General features: G+C 38.5%; 1 protein-coding gene and 1 long non-coding RNA gene across 3 annotated transcripts; both read left to right on the plus strand.

Moving 5' to 3' along the window:
* Positions 1–602: 602 nt before the first annotated feature.
* dhdds (dehydrodolichyl diphosphate synthase) lies at positions 603–7,635 on the plus strand. 2 transcript variants are annotated; one of them, XM_017423704.3, is made up of 9 exons: positions 603–763; positions 1,031–1,114; positions 2,681–2,797; positions 2,885–3,027; positions 4,479–4,595; positions 4,690–4,791; positions 4,914–5,028; positions 5,629–5,736; positions 7,379–7,635. In XM_017423704.3, the coding sequence occupies exons 2-9, from the start codon at positions 1,052–1,054 to the stop codon at positions 7,622–7,624; spliced, it is 1,011 nt and encodes a 336-aa protein (XP_017279193.1). In that variant the 5' UTR covers positions 603–763; positions 1,031–1,051; the 3' UTR covers positions 7,625–7,635. The 2 variants fall into 2 exon arrangements, with proteins under 2 accessions (XP_017279193.1, XP_037836527.1); XM_037980599.1 differs by lacking the exon at positions 603–763 and adding an exon at positions 767–905.
* Positions 7,636–9,247: 1,612 nt separating this feature from the next.
* LOC108240357 lies at positions 9,248–20,371 on the plus strand. Its single transcript, XR_001808773.3, has 8 exons — positions 9,248–9,454; positions 10,765–10,782; positions 10,984–11,013; positions 11,129–11,176; positions 11,324–11,380; positions 11,541–13,512; positions 18,208–18,303; positions 19,419–20,371. It is a non-coding gene; the product is annotated as an uncharacterized LOC108240357 (long non-coding RNA).
* Positions 20,372–20,796: the final 425 nt, after the last annotated feature.

A 20,796-nucleotide genomic window follows, 5' to 3' on the forward strand; every position in this document is an offset into this window, starting at 1 on the left:
ATGTACAAATCACTGTTACTTATAGCGAGTCAGGTTAAAAAAAATAGAAGTTTTCTTGGTTTGAAAACCTACACTTTAAAATAGATTGTCACATTGTTGCAGATCGTTTAAATCCTATAATTCATTGAAAATGGTTCAAAAACAACATGTTTCATTTTCAAGTGTTTGTTTTTATGTGTAATTTGAGAGAGAGAAAATAAATACATCTGGCGATTTGAACTTGAATGGATTATTGGGTTTTTGGGTTGTCCAAATGCAACACAAGCATACTCTATTTTGTAAATGTTTTTGTCATAAAATTAAGTTAAGAACAAAATAACAAAAAAAAAATCAGCCCTGAGTGCTCAGGGTTATTTGTTTTTATTATTATTACCGTTGTTATAAAACTTTTAGGCTTATAAAAATGACTTGTTGTATATAAAACAAGTAATTTGCGTAATTTGTATAATAAAATGCTGTACTATATCTCAAATTGTCCATAAGTAAAATTATTAAATTATTATAAAATGTAGTACTTTAAATAGATTTAGTTCTTCTTCCCGGTTTGTCAGCGTGTGCCATCCGCATGTTTTGTAAATCTACCACCGCCTGACCGGAAGTCGTCGTCGTGCGTAAACGTCACGTGGTTCCAGTCAGGAAGTGGTCGTCATCGTAAGAGCTGTGAGTTGGAAGGTGTACGAAATGCGAGAAAGCGAGCGCAGCTCCGGCAGAAGAACAACTTGTGCTCCGGTGGTTTGAATGAAAGACGCTCTTACCACCGACGGTGAGTGCTTTTGGGCGGACTGCTGTCGGGCTTCGCTCCGGGTTTTTAGGGCTCGGTTCTCCGCTCGCCTCATCACGAGCTCGAGCGGCAGTTGACGGCTTGGAATCAATCACCGCCTGCTGATGAAACGTGATATTTTCACGTAAATATAACTTGTAACGTGATTTAATTCTAACGCACACGGCGGGGTTGTTTTTATTTTTATTTTTTCTATCTCCTTCAGTGGTTAACCTTTTAAATAAATGATTTTAAATCACTTCATTTCAGCTCGCTTGAAACCTGAAAATCATGTCGTGGATAAGAGAAGGTGAATTAAATCTGCTGGAGAAGATTTCCGCCAATATCCTGAAGGTAAATATGTGTGTTTGTGTGTGTTAAGTTTCAGCTTTCAGGGTAAGAAGGAACACCTCACGTTAACCAGCTCCCAGCAGTCTCCCACAGACATTTATTTTATATATGGGGAAAACAGGACTAACAGGAATATCTAGTAGTGTCTTATTCCCTGGAAAAGCTTATATTATTACTATTAGGGTGATTTCTGAAGGGCACTGCAGCTCATGAAGACTAAAGCTGATTTTTAAAATGAAACTTCCTTTCTGAAATATGAATGCACCCAAAAACCCCAAATCACATGACCACACGTCTGAGGGATTTTAGAGCGGAAAAATTTAGTTTTTAATGCACTTTTGCACTGAATGACATCTTTATAATTACATAACACACTTCTGTCAACCCAGATGAAAGTCTAAACTCTTCTATGTATTTATAGTTTGAATAATAAACACCTGCTTGGTGGTGATTGGGTTTATTTAATTATTCTGGATGTTTTGGTTGTGTTTTTTACCAGCATCCAGTCAACTAAATCTGTTTTTATTGACCGACAGCCGTCTGTTTGGAGCAAACTAACTTCTCTCATGAATCAGTCATGCACCGAAGCAGCAAAAACACTGAAGCTTGATGTATTTAATTTATTTTGCACACATTTGACATCATTTCAGAACGTGCTTTCCTCCACAATGTCGCTGCTGTAATAAAATATTGTGCAAGGCTTTCCCCTCAGGCCTCCTCTGGCTCTGTCAGTACCACTTCACAATAAAAGCCCCCTTTTATAAAGGATTTAATAATGCTTTATAATCACTTTATAACGCATTGACAATCATTTATAAAACGCTGCTCATTTGCTGAGGCAGCCTCACTGTTTGCCAAGATCAGATGTTTCTCTTTTATTCTTTTTTTTTTAACTTTATAAATTAGATTTTAATTATCAAACATTTGTCAGTAAGTTGCCTGCATGTACAAAGTTTGTTTCGGCAAATAAAGTTATTTGGTAAAAAAAAAAGAAAAAAGAAAGGTCAGCTTATTTACCTGAATAAGTAAAAGCACATGATCTTGGCAAATCGTGAGCATGCCTCAGTGTTTGAACAGTGTTTTATAAATAATTCTTAACGCTTTATAAACTCACGAACAACCTGTTTATAAAGCATGAATAAATCCTTTATTAGGAAGAGCAAAGTCAGTTCACTTTTTATTTAAGAGGCATATTGTTGTTATTTCTCACCACAAAGGTAGGGAATGTATTTTGTAGCTGATAAAAGATAATTTCTCATGTTTGGCACAGACCCTTCAGTCAGTCATGTTTATATTCCTTTAGCCAGATATTTGCAAAAATCTGAAAACGTCAAGGTTCTCAAAATATTCTGCTTTGCACCTTTTTTTTTTTTGAGTTATTTTTCATTTAGAGCCAAGATTATAGTTTATTTAAACACTCATCTTTTTGGCTGTCTTTGCTTTTGATGGATAACTGGGTTTTTTTAAACTTGTAAATAGTTAATAGTAATTTTTTTCAGTACCACAGTTTGAGAGCCGTGACTCGATCCCACGCCTCTTGACTCCCCTGTTCTGCTCCGTCTCTCCCAGGCAGGACCCATGCCTAAACATGTGGCCTTCATCATGGATGGGAACCGACGCTTCGCATGCAAGAAAAACCTGGAACGCCAGGAAGGACACACGCAAGGATTCAACAAGCTGGCAGAGGTCCGTTCTCATTCGGGCTTTTGGCCCAGACGCCATCAGGCATCATACGCGTTTAACCAGTTTAATTGATTTATTTTTCTACAACAGACGCTTCGCTGGTGCAAACATCTCAACATCCCCGAGGTGACGGTGTACGCCTTCAGCATTGAGAACTTCAAGCGCACTAAAGAGGAGGTGGACGGCCTGATGGAGCTGGCCAAACAGAAATTTGAGAAGCTGTTGGAAGAGCGGTGAGTTTAAATCAAAGTTTCCACTGTTCTTTGTGGCACAAGAGACTTTTTTATAAATCATATGATTCACAGCTTCCTTGAAGTACATTTTAAGCTCAGCTGTGGAGGTGTAAATAAATATTTGTCTTTTTAAAATCGTAACTTCAGTTTCAGCTGTAAGAGGGATCAGATCGGCTGTAAAATGCTGCCAGTCAGTGGAGACATCTATATGGCTCCTTTCTAACCAACCAGGCCACTCCAAGAGCTTCACAACACAATCTGTCCTCATTCCCTTATCCACTCCCACATTTATACATCACTCTACTACATCCCTACAAAGCTAACCTGAGTAAATCAGTCTATAGAGTCTAATCAGTGCTTTAGATCCCATTCATAAACAGATGGGGCACATCGGAGGCAGAGAGGGGTTCAGCGTTTTGCCCAAGGACACGTCAACTTGCGGCACAGTGGTGGAATCGAACCTCCAGCTGTCTAGTTGGAGGACGACGGCTCTAACCACTGACCACAGCTGCTTCATATAAAAAAGTTCTCTTAAAAATGATTATTTTCGTTGCTTTCCTCACTAACTTTTCCATGTTATTGCAAAATGTTGCAAAAGATCAGTTTTTCTTTCTTTTGAAATTTCACTTTCTTCAAATCTGTTGCAATGAATTTATTTCTCCATTTTTTTTAGCTTTTTTTTGTCCAACAACCAGGGGTATTTCACAGATGGTTGGTATTTCACTTTTAGTGCCAGACTTTACTTTACAGACACTTTGGGGTCTCAACAGTAAGGAAGACGAGCTGATTAGAAAGAAAATGAAGTCATGTTTTACCGGCGCTGACAGGCACTTTGCTTCCATGTTTTCAACATAAAGATGTGATTATTAAACTGGCCTTTCTATCAGGGTGAATTGGTTTCAAAGAAATGTTCCAGGAAAATGCAAACAAGAAGGTTTTGAGTTATTAAAGGACACCGTGTTGCTCCAGAACTGGCAGCACAGACGGTTTAAAATATTTGTCCTTTTGTTCGAGTCTACGTGGAGATTTCTGCACTTTTTTTTAACAATAAAACAAAAACTGTCACAAACATCACACGACATCTGTGCAATCTAAACATGTCTGATCATTTAATATGAGGCAAATAAAACCTTTTTTAAAGGGGGTTTTTACCCATAATTCCTTTATGCATGGATTAATTTGTCTTTTAATGGATCGTTTAACAAAATGTTGTTCTGATTCTTCCTAATGTTTATACGTGAAACAAGATGTCTCTTCTTTCCCTTTTAGTTAAGTTTACTGTACAAAGATTTGTGATGCAGGATGATTAGTTAGGATGAGTAGCAACATTTATCAGATCACGTGACTGTGGACACTTTCAGTTCTCTTCTCCTCAGTAGATGTTCCTGTCTGAAGGAACCTTCTAAGTCAGAACTTGCTCTCTGAGTGGTTTGTTTTTCTTGGTCTTTCAGGGAGAATCTGGAGAAACATGGTGTTTGTATCCGGGTTCTGGGCGACCTGAACATGCTGCCTCTGGACCTTCAGCAGCTCATTGCCAAAGCCGTGGTGACCACCAGGAATCACAATAAGTATGTTTTCTTTCTATTTATGCTTCATTTCAGGGCCACATGCTGTTATTTTGTACACTAAGTGACCGCTTGGATGTAACTTCTCGTTCTGCAGATGTTTTCTCAACGTGTGCTTTGCCTACACATCAAGATATGAAATCACTAACGCCGTCAGAGAAATGGCTTGGGGAGTGGAGCAGGGCCTGATCAAAGCGAGGTGAGCGACGCGGCCTGCGCCTCCGAGTTAATCTTATCAATACCTCGCGTTAATTAGCGCTGAGAAAGATAATCTGATGAGGCAGAGCTTTGACACGCTGCTCGTGTTTCTGTCACGCTCAGCGACGTCTCGGAGGCGCTGCTCAGTGAGTGCCTGTACAGCAGTAACTCCCCCAATCCTGATCTGCTCATCCGGACCTCCGGAGAGGTGCGCCTCAGTGACTTCCTCCTTTGGCAGGTGAGGAACGATGACTCAACCAACACGAGGCGCTGAAGGAGACGAGCTGAACATAATATATTTACAAACTTAGCCAGGAGATAATTGATCATTATAATTTAGGAGAAATGTTTTTTTCCTTCTGAATAAGGCAGGATGGGTTTAAAGTAACTCAAAACATAAATCAAATATAACTTTGAAACAAGCTTCTGGTGCGTGCGGACTTGGACCTAAAACAGGGTTTGACAGATCTGTGATCTGTGTCACGGTTTAGTACATCCATGCTTCTTTTATCTGTTAGTCGTCAGATTGTTATTATTTTTTAATGCTTCAAAGAAGAACCTTGAACACCTTAATTATAGTAGCTATAACTGACTCTACTGCCTTAATGTTAGAAAAGCTGCAGCTCTATACAGAGATTTATTTAATCAGATTAAATTAGAACACTCTTAGAAATGCATTGTTTGCACATAAAACTATCTGAAATGCTTTGTATCATATAAAATTGCTTTTATTTCAGTGTATTATTCAAAGTTTAATGGTAAATATCTAATAAACTGCATTATTCATGTGTTTACCCAAAGAAAGTCTCAGTGATTTCCATCTCTCCTCCATCTGCAGACGTCCCACTCCTGCCTGGTGTTTCAGTCGGTTCTGTGGCCTGAGTACTCGTTCTGGAACCTGTGCGAAGCGATTCTCCAGTACCAGTTAAACCACAAATCCATCCAGGTGAGCCTTTTCTCAGTGCAGACACTTTGCAGTGAACACAGAGCATATTGGATGAAATATGTTGCTGTTTGAATTCCTCACAAAGGTTTTGATCAATGAGACTGAAGTTCCACAAAACAATATTCTGATATCTTCTCAGTCTGTGTTAGCTGGGGTTTCTGCAGAGAACTTATTGTGATGCCACAAACCGGTCTTCTGACTTTATTTGTCATGAACATGTACAGAATCCTTCTTTTTAAAGAAACGTGCCCCTTTTTCCCACAGCAGAGCCCACTTGGACATGATCGAGCCTCAGTACTCACTGAAAGGGGGATCTTCATTTATTGACGCCCCTTTTCTGGAAAAAAAAGTCACACTTTACCTTCCTTTTGAAAAAATAAACCTTTTATAGCTCTAGCCAGAATGACGTGCGATGCTAACCTCCTATTTTATTTTAGGCTAAAACTTCCAGGTCTGTAATCAGCCTGAGAGTCACAGTGCAGCCTTTGATGATCCGAAACATGTTTGATTCCTAGAAATATTTTGTTTGCAGCAGTGGTGTCCTGGTCCCTGAGGGCCACCGTCCTGCATGTTTCCTCTGCTTCAACACACCTAATTTGAATGAATGGCTGATTGATCGGCTTCTGCAGAACACAAGTGCGTTATGAGGAGGTAATTCAACCGAATCCGGTGTGTTGGAGCAGCGAAACAACTAAAACATGCAGGAGAGGGGCCCTACAATACTAGTTCTCCAACTTTTTAGCTTCTGATCCTTAAAACAACAGTGACAGAAACTTCTGACCTGGGGAACAAGGATGTAATGAAAACACAAACGGCTTCAGCTATTATTACAGTATTTAAATTAATTTATACTGTTTTATTGATCGTAAATCATAGAAAAATGTGCTATTGTTGTCCAGACCCTAAATTTGAGAAGCACTACCTTAGAGGATTGGGATTGGATACCACAGGTTATATTTATTCATCCTGAAGAGACGATAAGGTTTTAAGGAAATGTCAGTGATGAGATTTGGGGTCATAGAGCTACACCTGCATCCACTCCTGTTGGTAATGATCCAGCTTGTAAGCACAATCTCACTGGGAGTCATGTGTTCAAATGGTTTTTAACGCACCGCAGACACAAATACTTAATCACACATTAATGAGCTGAGTCAGGTTTTACATCAGCCTTTCTATATAAGATGTCATTTCTGCCATATTGGCTCCATAAACCTTGAGTTTAACAGCTGTTTATTTACAGTACAGACTAATTTACATCAATAATAACAATTTATTTGGGGTATTTTAGCCTCCTTCCTTGGTGCATTCAGTGATAAACTGATAATTGTATAAAATAAACTATAAAAAGTCAGATTTAATTGTTGAGAAATGGAACATTACACTAAAATGAAATGAAAAAAAGTAAAAGGTATTTCTTATCATGATTTGTAATTATTAGCATAACAAAAGTAAAAGTAGTTTCCGCTTCTGAGCTGCAGTGAATGCAACAAGAGAAGACAGAGATTTCTCCCCTACTATGATCTGAATGTGGCAGTTTTGTTTTGCAAATCTGAACCGAAGACGAGGTTTTCTTGGCTGAGTACCCGTGCATGTGGCGTTGCCGTACACCAAGCAGGACGTCTGTGTGTGTGTTGTGTTACAGAAAGCCAGAGACCTCCATCGAGACGAGCAGGCCGTGGAGCAGCTGGAGGCAGATCGCGCCTGTTTAGCCGAGCACCTGCAGCATCAGGGGAACAACGGAAAGCCAGCCGATGCCCAGAAAAGACAAGAGGCGCTGCAGCGCTACATCGCCTCTCGGGAAGAACGAGTTCAGGACTTCCTCCATGCACTGAAACACAAAAGAAACTCTTTCTTTCATGACTTATGCAGTGAAATGGTCTTAAACTAGGAAAGCACCAAGAGACTAATCTGCTGAAACCTCTCCAGTCCTCCTCCCCAAAGGGCTTCTGTGGAAAAAGGAGGAGCATCCAGTCATTGCCGTGGCTGACTCGTATGAAATGAGAGGGAAATGTTACCCCTATGGGGCTGTAGAAAAATTGTGATATTTATGATTGTAGATTTACAAAGTCTAATATGTGGAAACTCCTGGTCAAGATGCAGTTAAATAGTTGTGTAAACTGTCTCTCATGTGCATGCTGTTGATTAAAAGGTCGAAATCTGTGAGTAAAACAAAACGCACTTCCTGGTTCTGGATTTGCTTCCAACACGGTTCTCCCCAGAACCCTCAGTTCTGTTTGATTTATTTTTGTGGCTGAAAGTGTTTGTTGGGTGTGATGTTTGTTTGTTCGGGGGTTTTTTTTGAAGCCATAACTATATTTTGACCAGCTTTTTCAACCAGAATAAATTAAAAAGAGTCAATCAAATTTAATCAACTTCCTTTTAACCATTTCATGTTCTTGCTGTTGATATTATTGTTTCAGGAACACATTTTAGTTTGAAATAATGGGCCAACTTCTTATTACTTTGTTTTACTTTAATATTTGATTTTTGTTTGTTAAAATAATGTCTAAGTAATTGAGACAGATGAATTTAAAAAGATAAGTGGGAAAATCAAAGTTTGACTTTATTTTGATGCAGAAAGGAATCTGGTTTTAAGTAAAGGTGAAGGAAAAAGACATCAAATTTGCACTGAATTATAACTAGGTACTGAAATCTAATTAACCTAAAGAAAACATTTTATTAGTTCAGTCCAAACAAATAATAAGAAAGTTAATATTTTAATATTAGTTGCACTAAAGCAGCTGACAGTGTTGGGAGACATGTTATTTAAGAATTGAACTGCCAAGTTCTTTAACTTTAGAGTCCAAATGATATATTTTTTTCTAAATTTATAAATAAATGCAATTAGAAATATAAATGAAAATCTATTTTTAAAAACCAACATGCATAATTGTCCTCCTTTTTTGTTAATACAGACCAGAAATTAAAAGTCCTTTTTAAATTGAACAATGTACAAAAACATGAGTTAAATGTACTTGCTGGGGTTTTTTTGGCAAACAAGTGGTTTAAATTTTTAAAGTGTATATCACTAGAGTAAAAATAATGCATTTGACATAAGAGAAATTAGTTTAATCAACTGTTTTTCTGTTTGTTTTATAAGCATTACAAATATGCAAAACATGTTTTTAATAGATGTCTATAGCAAAATGCAATGAAGTTAAGTCTGCAACATTGCTAACAAAATAGAAAGTAATATTGTATTTTAGATCTGTAAAGGTGGCTAACTTTTATTTTAATGGTTAAATTACAGCCAAAGACGTGCAGCGCGGCTAGATAGTTGATCAGATGTTTGAATCAGCTCGAAGAACAACGCAGTAAGCTAGCTAACTTTGTATTTATTTATTTATTTTTTGTTTTTGTGTGATTTTTTTACGACCACCAGATTTAAACGGGAGCCGTTAAAATAGCGCCCCCGCGCGGTATCGGCCGGAACTCACCAACGACCTTCCTGCCGCTTTAACAAGTGGGCGGTGCCTGAAACCACGTGCTAGACACGCGTCCAATGACAGCCGTCGAAACACAAAACTGGTTCAAACCGGTTTCGATCTTATATTTCACTGTATAAACTACAAAAACATTCGTTTGTATTATACATTCGCCATTTTACGCAGCGACTGCGCGGTCGACGTGTGCTATCTCTCCGAAAAAAAGCCCTTTTCCGGCTGTATTTTTTTGAGCTTTCTTTTTACATCCAGTCAATAACATGGGAAAAGCCAAGGTACGAATTTTTTTAATTATTATTATTATTTACAATTTTATCGTGTTTGTCTTTGTGTAAAATCCGTGCTTGTTGCTGGAGGTTAACGTTGGGCTGCGTTTATTTCTTCGGCATCAGATGAACGTCATCATCCCTAACAAACGTTAGAGCAGCAATGGTGGCGGGACGACAGAGACCTGCTCAAGCATCCTCTTTAGTCGTCGAAAATGAACGCCTGTCTTCCTCCTGGCCGCTTCAGATATCCACAATCTGCGTAAAAATGAGCGACAGCGTCAAAACGACCGACTTTGCGCCCAGTTAGTCGAGCCGAGCAGCCGCTGACATTGCGCTTAAGCTGGATTTCTGTCACTGTCTTGTCTTTTTTTTTCTGTGGGCAGTAGGCTGGGCGAAATCTTGACAGGTTGCAGCGAGCAAACAACTTTTATTATTATCGTTTATCCACGCAGTTGCAGTTTTGTTTGCTTGTTTCGTTTTGCGTTAAGGCGACGTGTGCAACCCGAGTGCTCAATTTGCGGAAAGATGACCGCGAACTGTTTTAGAGGTTTTTTTGCGTTAAAGCGCAAAACAGAATTTGAGGAAGGAGTGGGGGGAGGGGTGGTAAGCCATGATTAATTTTTCGCTGTTTTGAATTAGAAAAGTCCGATTTTTGAGGCACACGAACGACGAAAATCACAACAATTCACAAAGTAGTTTGATTTAATCAGCAGTGGTTTGTGTAATTACCAACATAACGTATTTTTTAAGACTATAAGTTAATGCACAATTTGTTTTTTTTTACACGAGATGATATGGATCTGAATTTATAATAAATATTGTGCATTACATTGTGTATGTTATTGTGTATGCGTTTATTTTTTGTTATAATTTACTGTAAATCTCGATTAAAACGTAGCAGCGATTTGTCTTAAAAGCTCTAACTCTTGGTTTTTATTCTTAATTTTTCCTGTGTTTGTTGTGCAGCTGCAGGTCGGTAAAGTAGCAAGATTATCAGTTTTGCTTTTTTGGGTTTTTTTTCCCGCAGTTGTCTGTAGGCGCGCGCACCGATACAAAACAAAGGAAGCTGTCAAGGCGCCAAAGCGCTGCCATGGCAACGGGACGGCCCGAATTTGAATTCAAAAATGCGCGGGAAGCTCTTTGTGGGCTTCAAGTTCAGCCGCTGTCTGCAGGGGCTTTTGAGTTAGTTTTTGTTTTTTTCCCCACTGCCTTTAGGTTTCGTTTGGTTGAGTATCTGTTTACTTTACTACAGTTCCTGCAGTTTGATGTTTTATTGTTCAAGTTTTTAATATTTTTTGTTTTTGTTTTTTTTACAGGCAACTGTCCCCCCTGAGGTACGTCACTCATAACATTTGTTTTTGTCATTTTGTATCAGAAGTTTTCTGTGAATATTGCTCAGAGTATATTAGTTTTAGGTGTTTTTTTGTTTGTTTGTTTTTTAGTTTGTTGCATGTGTGTTTTAGTACCGAAGTTCTAATTTATTTCTCTAACTAGTGAAATCGACTCAGTTGTGTTTTATTTTCAATTCTCCATAGCAAAGACGAACCTCCCCGCGTCTGGCACTGGTAAGGTTCAAAGAAACACAACTAAATGATTATAAATGCCAAACACGCTGCAGGAAAAATGTCCCTGCGCTCCAGTTGTTGGTCTTTAAACTAAATTTTATCGTTTTTGTTACAGAAACCTAAAGCAACGCCTGTGGAGACTAAGAAAAAAGCTGCTCCAAAGGTAAACAACTCCATAGTACTTTGCTTCCTTAAGTCGTAAATAAAACTTCTTTTCATTAATAAATAGATTTAAACTGATATGTTTACCTGAAGTAAATTAAACACTTTGAAATCCTCATCTGTAACATTTTTTATTATTGTTTTATAGAAGGCACCCAAAGCGAAGAAGGCCAAGCCAGCTGAGAATGGCAATACCAAGGCCGAGGTATTTTAATCACAGGAAAAAGCAGCGTTTTTACTTTATTCTCTGCAAAAACAGTTCTGCAGATAATAATTAATTTATTCCACATCAAGTATCAAATTAATCTGGTTCCAGACTCAGAAGTTGTGATTTCTTGATGAATAAATGTGTTTTCTTTCCCCAGGAGCCAAAGGCTGAGGCCACCGAAGCCAAGTAAATAATGGTTGATGTGCTCACTCAGTGTACTTGGTGATTGTACAGTTTTAAATAAGTATTTTTTACCAAGTTTTATATTACAAATGTCATTTATAGGTTTGTTTTGGGCTTGCACTTGATGTAACAAGACTTTGTTTTCACATTCATATCCATTTTTTATCGATTTTAAAACGATTACCGTCCATATCTTGTAGACGTGGCATTTTTAGTTTGTCTAATCTGTTTTTGGGGGTTTTTCTTTTGAAACTGCTGAGGAATAGACATTTTTCAAGTTTGGATTTGAATCATTTTAAACATAAGGCAGCTAAAGCATAGTAAAAGATATAAAATAAAATGACAGGAGAATAGGAAATTTGCCTTTTATCTCCTTTTTTTATTTTAATGTTCAACTAATACACCAAATTTTTATGAAACAGCATATCTCTGTAAGATTTAGTCTTTTTAGGTCAAAAATTTGGTAGATCCTTAAAAATAAAATCTGTATGATGTAACTCTGATCATCCGATTAAAAAGAAATCTGTTAACTTATGTTTCTGTAAGAGAGAAGTGGGATTTTTTTTTTCTTCCGATTTCATTGGTTATTCTAAATGTTCTTGAATAAAAATTTTCAAAAATGTGTGTTTTTGGTTTACTTTACTCTGCTTTAATATTGTTAAAAGTCCAACAATAAAGGAGATAAGCTACACCTGGAGGGCTTTTTTAATCTAAAATTGTATATATTTATCAATATATTTGGGTTATTTAAGTATTTGGGCTTTTCTTTTCACATGTAACTGGATCAAGGTAATAAGATCTGATGTGAGTTTGAAGTTTTGATTGATACGATTTCAGTGAGTATTTTGTATTTGTGGGGTGTTTAAGAAAACAATAACATCTTTAAATGTAAAATTTAGACTTTTTTCTTGCAATAATTGCAGGAAGACAAAGTTAGTAACCTTGCAACTCATTATTGTAAGAATGAAAGAAGAATTTTGTGAATTTATGTGAAATATCAATATTTTAGCCCCTGGATGTTTTTACAGCGTGTGTCCAGCAGTGGGCACCATCCTCCATCAGACTGATGCTCTTAACTTCCGCCCCTCTAAATGGGTCAAAATTGACGAGTTTGTTGGTAAACATGGCTAAGGATGTCCGGATTTTGTTTTATTTATAAGTTGAGTCAGTTCAAACATAAACGATACTTTTTTCTAAATCAAACATTTGATTATCAGAAACAGCAAAATAAAACAGGCTTATCTACAGGTCAAAGGTTTTTCATCACTGTTCTGATGAGCTCTAAACTAACTGAGGTTATTTTTTTTTTTTTTTGCCATCAGTACTTATGTTTAATGTTAAACTTGTTCCTGACAGGCTGGTCAGTCCACATTTCTGCTGAGATTAATGAATTTCCTGGAATTTGCATCTGTGTTCGTTGTTTTAATCCCATAAAAGTGAGCAAAATTAACTTTATTTTGTTTTGTTTGGTGTCTTCAGTCACTTATTAGGCTGCAGAAACGGTTACATTTGCAGCTTTTGTGATTAAAAATAATGTTTCAGTTTTCATCTTCATTTTGCAGTGTCACTTTGTTTTTCTGTGTTGAAAAACAATTTATTAGCTCCATCATCTCTGGATAGTTTGCAAATCATTAACATATCAACATGCTGCTGAGAAATGTTGACTTTCATACAAACCAAACTTATCCAAACATCAGGATAAAAATACTTAAAACATTTAGTTAAGTTCAATTAATGTTTTACAATAAATTATTTTTATTCTGTCTGACCGGAAACACGTCACCCCTTCTTTCTGTTTTAAACTTTAACAAAGATTAGCTGAATATGAATTGAGTTTCTATTTGGACATTTATTTTATTTTTAATATTTCTGAATTTCTTCAAGGTGGCAGCAGGCAACCGGTCCGGGCCCGAACCTGAGCCTGAGCCCCCCTCAGACAGCCGCAGGTAAGCCTGAGGTTTACAGACATTAAATAAATAACAACAATAAATGTTTATTTTTCAGTCTCTGAGATGAAACTTTATTTTCTACGCGCATGCGCGGAGGGTCACCGGCTTCTCTCTGAAAACATCAGCTAATTTAAAGACATTTTAACTTTTTAAAAAACAATTACCAGCACCTAGTTCTGAAGTCAGAGTAAAATAAGTTGGATTTAAGTGGCGTCAAATCCAAAACCCTGAAAAAAATAAGTAAAAGTGTCTCAAAAACACATCAGCTGCTCAAAAAACTGCAACTAAAATGTGTTTTTGTAAAGTTTTCCTCATTTAACAGAGCTTTTCCACTTCCTTTTTGTTGACCCAAAAGCCCAGAAAAGTTTGAAAACAGGAGTTAGGAGTTAAGCCACTCTTGTTTTGTTTTTACATCCAGACACCTGCAAAAACCTGAACCAAAATCATCCTAAAACTGTGTAATTCACATAAAGTTTGTCAGGTTTTCCCACATGTTGCTGCTCTGACTTATTTTTAAGACTTTATTGGTGTTTTGAGGGTCTTCTGTAACTATTTTACCTGCAGAAAATACTGTCTCTCTCTGCTCTGCTGAATGTAACTAACTTGAGTATACAGATTTATTTTGAAATAATCTGACAGCAGGAACATTTATTTCCTTACTTGTCTTCATTACAGGCTGGCGTTACGGGGGTCAAACCTTTCCTCTTTAATTGGATTTGTACTCGCGTGTCGGCTCTGTGAGGGAATTTAGAAAACCTCGTTAAACAGTTTACCTTAATCCCACCTAAACCTGAGATTTGGCTCATTTGATTTATAATCTTCTCGGTGAGTTACTCTTCTAAACCCAACTTCTTTGGCTCAGATTGAATCTTGTTTCCGTGTCGTGAAGAGAATAAACGTTTTAAACTCTGACATTTTCCTGAATCATCCCAGTTTAATGATCAGCTTGTATTTTGTTGGTATCTGTTTATATCTGCCTTTTTAAAAAAAGTCTAATAAAGAAAACATTTTTATTTATTCTCCATTTTGGCCCTTAGGCCAAAGTCATTAAAATTGATGTTTCCAATAAAAATAAAAAAACACAAACAATAACATGTTCTACTAATTTCATGTAGTTTAAAGATAAAATCCCTGCTTCTTGAAACAAATTAAAGGCCGAACACTGAAGGACAGATCATCACTTTTCAGTTTTTAACTAAAATCATCTCATGATGAAAACAAACGTCATTAAAGTCGCTTTAGGTCAAACTTTTTAAACGCTGTCGTTCAACTTTCGTGCAATATTTCGAGATCCTGCTCGCTCTGTTAGTGTATACAGTACAGGTTGTGGTCATAAAATTAGAATATCATGAAAAAGTTGATTTATTTCAGTAGTTTCATTCAAAAAGTGAAACTTGTATATTATATTCATTCATTACACACAGACTGATACATTTTAATGTTGATGATTATCACTGATAACTAATAAAAAAAAACAAATTCAGTATCTCAGGAAAGTAGAATATTGTGAAAAGGTTTAATATTGAAGACACCTGTTGCCACACTCTAATCAGCTGATTAACTCAAAATAATATCTGTAAAACGGACTGATTTAGTTAAAGTTGGTTAACTGTGGCGACCATCATGTTGGGTTGAGTCCAAAAGGTAATCAGGTTGCAGACGTCCACCCAGTTATTAGTTTCTGGAAGTTTCATTGAAAAGCATCCATGGGTTCATCGGATATTTTGCTGACGCTGCACACAAATGAACAGACACAGGTGAAGACGATGACGGATTCGGAGCTGGACTGAAATACTTGTTTGTTGTGGTGGTTTAAAATGGTTGGATTTTAAACAGGAATGATGTGTGTTCATCACAGGACAGCTGTGGTGGCGTGTGAATACAGATGTTCAGATCGTGGTGTGGAGCATCTCCCAGGATGGGACGATCAGATTAACGTTGGTGATGATGGTGAGCTGCGTCTGGGCAGCAGCTGATTTTGATTTGGTCAGTAGTTGTGCTGCAGGGGGATGGGGCGACACGAGGAGGCGGGACCAAGGCCGGAGGAAAGGGAATTTTATTGGCTGTTTGATGTAAAGTACAGCGTGTACCCAGGAAGTATACATGCATGTTGGGTTTAATGACCAGGTCCAGTTTTATATGTTGGGTTACAGCCTCTGTGTGGAAAAGGACAAATAATTCAACCACTAATGTTTTATTTTAATCATAAGCCCTTCGGATGGAAAGGGAATACATTCTTCTTCTATTTTTGTCGTTACTTTTATGCATTTCAAGCTGAGATGTAATTTAACACAGCATGAGGCTCAGAAGTCGTCAGTTCAATAATTATCTTGTGTGTAACTGTGGATTATGAAATGTGGCCACATGAGGGAAACGCCTCCTTCCTTTCATGTTCAGCTGAACATGAATAGCTCACAGGTGACTCACCTGGACTCGATTCAGGTGGACCTCTCCCTAACAGTGACTCCACATTCCTGGCTTCATGTATTTAATCTATGTTTGCAGAACAGGTGAGATTATCACAGATTGGCTCCAACAAAGGGTCAGCAGTCGGGGATGAGTCACTGATTTCTGTGCAGATATGACAGAAGAACCGTTTGTTTTATTTTGAGAACTTTTTGGCAAGCAAGTGACAATCCAGGAGTAAAATAGTGTTTTTCTAGCAAATAGTGAGTGGTTTTCTTCAGAAGTTTGCCTGGGGTGTTACCTGCGCTGACAAGCAGCGTGGAGGCTTTCCTCCTCTGACCAAATCTGTCTAATCAGCGACTCGGACGAACAAGACGACACTGAAAGTTTGAAGGAATTCTGTTAATTTCTCCTGCCTGAAAATGTTGATAATCAAACCAAAGGTGGAGATCTTTAACACGTGGTCGGAGAGAAACTTTAGGAGAGGAAACATGTATTTCACACAAAGTAGACGTCTCTTTACCGCCTTGAAATGTCTCTTTTCTGTAACTCTTTTCAGTAAGTGTTCAAATTTCTTCACAGCAGTAGATATTTTTTGAACAAGTTCTGTATTGTTTGTCGTTTGATGCACCTCTTCACACGCAGAAATGAACAAATCTTCATCACGTGGGGTAAATCTTCATTAAGAGTGGCTGCAAAATCTTTCACATATGAGTTTCTCGTTGTTACTCTTCACTGGATATGAAAATGCATTTTATGCAAATTTTATTCCTGCAAGATACCAACCCGCTGCACTGATCTCCGGACTTCAGAGCTACAGTTTCTACAGAACGGGTTCTGGCCTCAGGCGTCGTCCACTTTAAAGAACTAAGTGTTCAGTGAAACAGAAATGATATAACTGCAAGCCGCAAGATTTAAAACACATGTATAAAAACTAATAAGTTTGAGTTTTTTTCAGTGTTTTGGTGTTCCTTCTGGACGGGCCTGGGGTCAATTACATTTCTGACCCAGTTTGAGATTAAATGCAACGTCAGGCTGGTTATGTAACCCGCTCTGTTGACATGCGAGCTCCAATAAAGCACTGTTTCAGTGTTTTAATTATTATTATAATTATTTACCCTGTGTTGCCTAAATGAACAGATAATATCTGACAGTTCTCATTTTGGAAGGAGGAAGAAGAGATGTTTTTTTGGGAAAGCAACCTACCGAGAGTAATGCATTTGGACAGCGGTGTGTGTGTGTGTTGGAGAAGTGGGCGTGTGTTGTAAAGGCGAGCCTGCAGATCTGGTTGGGTAAGAGGAAGGCTGTATAAAAAGGCGGAGCGCAGAGCCTCTTTCAGTGGTTCAGGTTCATCACTGTCTGGCATTTGTTGGGAGGTATTTTGCGTGGCGGGGGGGGGAGTTCAGCAGGTCCCGCTGACCGATCGGAGGGATCTGTTCTTCCCTTTGGTGAAAGGTGAGACATCCAGAGCTGTTTTTATGACCACCGTTCGATCGAAGGAGCAACTTTTAAAGCTTGGATTGACTGATGCTTTTACGTAAGGGCTGTTAACGCCAGCCAGGTTGGCACATTAATGCGTCCCACATGTTTCTCCTCGGCCATCCTTCCTACCTTCTCTGGAGCTCCGGAATGAATCCCAAGTTAAAGGTTTTTGTTTATAGAGGAAACACCTGGTTTTTGTCTTGTAATGCACAAACCTTTAGTTCGTTATTGAGCTTGGATGTCTTTCAAGATGAGCTCATTCCTCTTTATTTTTGCTTCTATTCCAAAATCCCAGTTTTTATTTATTTATCCTTGATCGTGTTCAGACAGGCAGCCATCCCATCATGTGGCTTCCTCTGAACTGTCTGAACCACTGTCGGCTCATCGTGTTGGGCAACATCACCTCATCAGTTTACCTCAGAAATGGTCCTTGTCTCTGATGTGTCAGTTTATGACGCAGCATCAGTGCAGGATCTGTTCTGACCCAGATCTGGTTCAGACATGACCGTTTGATTCATTCGAAAGTGAGGCGAGGGGGTGAGGAATTGCTGTTCTTGTTTTCTGAAGCGTTTAAAGATCTGTCAAAAGGGACAAATATGAAAACATTCCTGATAATGTGGAGACTTTCCTGTCGATGGTGTCATGGCTGACATTAAGGGATGTTCTTTCCTTTTATTTTTGGGTGTTTTTTGCAAGTCCGTGTAAAGCAGAACCCTCCATTTTGCCATTTGTTCCTTACTTCAGTCGCACTTTCTGTGAGGCAAATGCCTTTTTACATTTTTTATTCTTTTATTTTTTCTGTAGGTCTTGGACCACCACAGCACTTTCCTCACTTTTAAATCGACAAACATGATCATCAGACTGGGAAGGCTGACTCCCGGATACTTCCGCCTCCTCCAGGTAGTTTCAGCTCGAACACATTTTACAACATATTCAACACTGAACTACACCTAAAGACTAATTCCATCTCTTAAAGGAAACGCTTCTGATTAGCAGAACTTTATCCGACGCTTCATGGTGGCACATTCCCTCTAATCTTCATTTGTTAAAATTCTTGCTAAAATTAATCTTTATTTTTTGGGGGAATCTTTTTTTTTTGTTGTTGTTCCTGGTTTGTTTCAATAAAGTCTTCCTGAAATTACTGCTGGTTGAACTGCACTGAAGCGAAGGACCTCATGCTGTTTTGAGACCCGCAATCTTCTTTCAGTCCAGCTGAATTAGAGATGACGTTAATCTTTATGATAATATCCTCTCCGGTTCTTTTGTTCCTCCCATCTGCAGCGACTGAGCTCGTGTTCATTGTGCAGAAGCTTTGTCACTAATTAGGAAACAAAGAACGCCTTTTTCTACTGCTTCAAAGAACATGGAAGTGACTGATTTACATAAATTGACACAAAAAACGTGCTTTTTAACGTAGAATAATTGTGGCAGAGAATGTAAAACTACTAAGGACTACAGTGATTTTTGTAAGCACAAACAGGTTGTTGTTAGTTTAACATTTCGGACAATTGGATGCTTCGGTGTGCGTTACATCTTAAGGCTAAAGTGATTTAACTTCTGCCAAAACAAACAAAAAAACTTTTGATTGTATTTTATTCCATGTCTATCTTAAATCTAATGATAGGGCACATTATTGACAACTATTGTCTCCCTGTTCCTTTAATGATCCCAGTCTTATCCTTTGGAGCATCGGCCATCGTTTCTTTATGTCCTGCAGCCTGAGCTTTAAATGGCTGACGTTCATGTCTCAAAGCTTTGGGCTCTAAAGGGGGTCATGGAGAGCAGGGAGGGGCTGAAAAGAGTGAGAACACCTACATCAGACATGACCTAGTTGTTTCAGTGTTCCCAACTAATCAAAACTATTCAGTGACATTTTTAATGGCCTCATTGTTGGCCAATGTTGCCACATGTCAGAAAGGGCAGAAGAAATGATTTAGGTCTGAGATCTGAGCATTTTTTTAGAAATGGGAGTTAATTTAGCTGACATTCGACCTTCTTGTTTCCTGTCTCTTCAGAGGCAAGTTGCAGGCGAGGTGCAGACGCAGCCACAGGACCGCGGGGTAAACCAGATCGCCATGATGCTGGCCATCATGGGTCTGAGTTTGTCCTACTACAGTGCCAAACAGATGACGGAGAAAGTCCACGTCCAGCCTGCACCCTGAGGACGTTGGAGCGCTCCAAGTGTGGAGACAATGAGAAGTGGAGACGCAGCCATGTCTCTCAGGACCACAAATTTAATCTTTTACAAAATTATACTCAAAGTTTTTAGGACTGCTAGTAACTGTTTTCCATACTTTGTGTTGCCAGGACCGTCACGGATTTTAGGGGGTCAAATGCTTTTATTGAGGACTGGTTTTGTTGACCGGTTTAGGTGGGTTATCAAAACCAGCCGACTGCCAACTAAGTCTGAGCATCAGTCCGTTACAAAGGTTCAGGCTTGCAAGATGCCATCAATACTGCTCTGATTACTATTAATTTCTTAAACGTTCATAGATTGTTTTGACGGGCAGGTGGCGGATGAGCTGCACCTTGTAATGAAGTGATGGCAGACCCAGAACACGGTTAAAGGGGGATGTAAACTTACATTAGGTCTTCTGATTTCTGAAAGAGAGAAGCCTTCTGAACAGATCAGTAGCTGACGATACACGTGTGAAGTGAATCTGTCAAGTGTCTGTGAATCAGTGACTATTTGCACAAAACTACAGAAACCTTTTAAAATACTACAGCGGATCTGCAAAGGAACTTTTGTTTTGTCGTATGATTTTCTTGTTTTAATGATGTTTTATGAAGATTTGTATGTGTGACTGTGTTGAGTCTTTTTATCTGCAGAATCCGCTGATGTTTTTAACTTTATTGAATGCATGAGGGTGCAGAACCAAAACGTCACGAGTCGTGTTTTTATTTGATGAGTGAATGTATGTTTGCATTTTGTAACGATTTAATAAAGCTGTGAATACTTTGAAAGAGACGTGCAGTGGGTGTTTGATGGTATTTGAGTTATTGAGCTCTGCTCTGTTAAAACAATCTGAGTTGGGTTGAAACGTTCCGGAGGTCGACACAAAGAGCTGCAGGGCGACAGCGTTTCCTGCAGCAGAGGATCTGTGGTTGGCATCTGCACGCAAAAGAATGTGGTCAGTCGGTTGCATGCGTCGTCTCCGAATGAAACGGCATCTTTTTTTTTTTTTTTCCTGCCATGTTCGTGCCAGTTGCAAACGCAAGCCCAGGTTTCTGGTGAATTGCACAAAAAAGGATGTGTTGACGACTTGACTTGGTTGTGTTGAGTCAGAAGCTTTGGGCAGATTGTTTTGTGTTGTGTATATTAGGAAGGTGTGAGATGTTCTAAAGACTGAAGATTGGCAGGTTAGGCCCTCCCCGTTTGGCAGGAATGCTGAT

This window comes from Kryptolebias marmoratus, linkage group LG16, assembly GCF_001649575.2.
Source record: "Kryptolebias marmoratus isolate JLee-2015 linkage group LG16, ASM164957v2, whole genome shotgun sequence".
NCBI classification, from domain to species: Eukaryota; Metazoa; Chordata; class Actinopteri; order Cyprinodontiformes; family Rivulidae; genus Kryptolebias; species Kryptolebias marmoratus.

Excerpts from the sequence above, each read along its gene's own strand:
- dhdds (XM_017423704.3), top strand. The coding sequence starts at position 1,052 with ATGTCGTGGATAAGAGAAGGTGAATTAAATCTGCTGGAGAAGATTTCC. Across the intron at positions 5,029-5,628 it reads GTGACTTCCTCCTTTGGCAG|ACGTCCCACTCCTGCCTGGT; the intron begins GTGAGGAACGAT and ends CTCCATCTGCAG. Across the intron at positions 5,737-7,378 it reads TAAACCACAAATCCATCCAG|AAAGCCAGAGACCTCCATCG; the intron begins GTGAGCCTTTTC and ends GTTGTGTTACAG.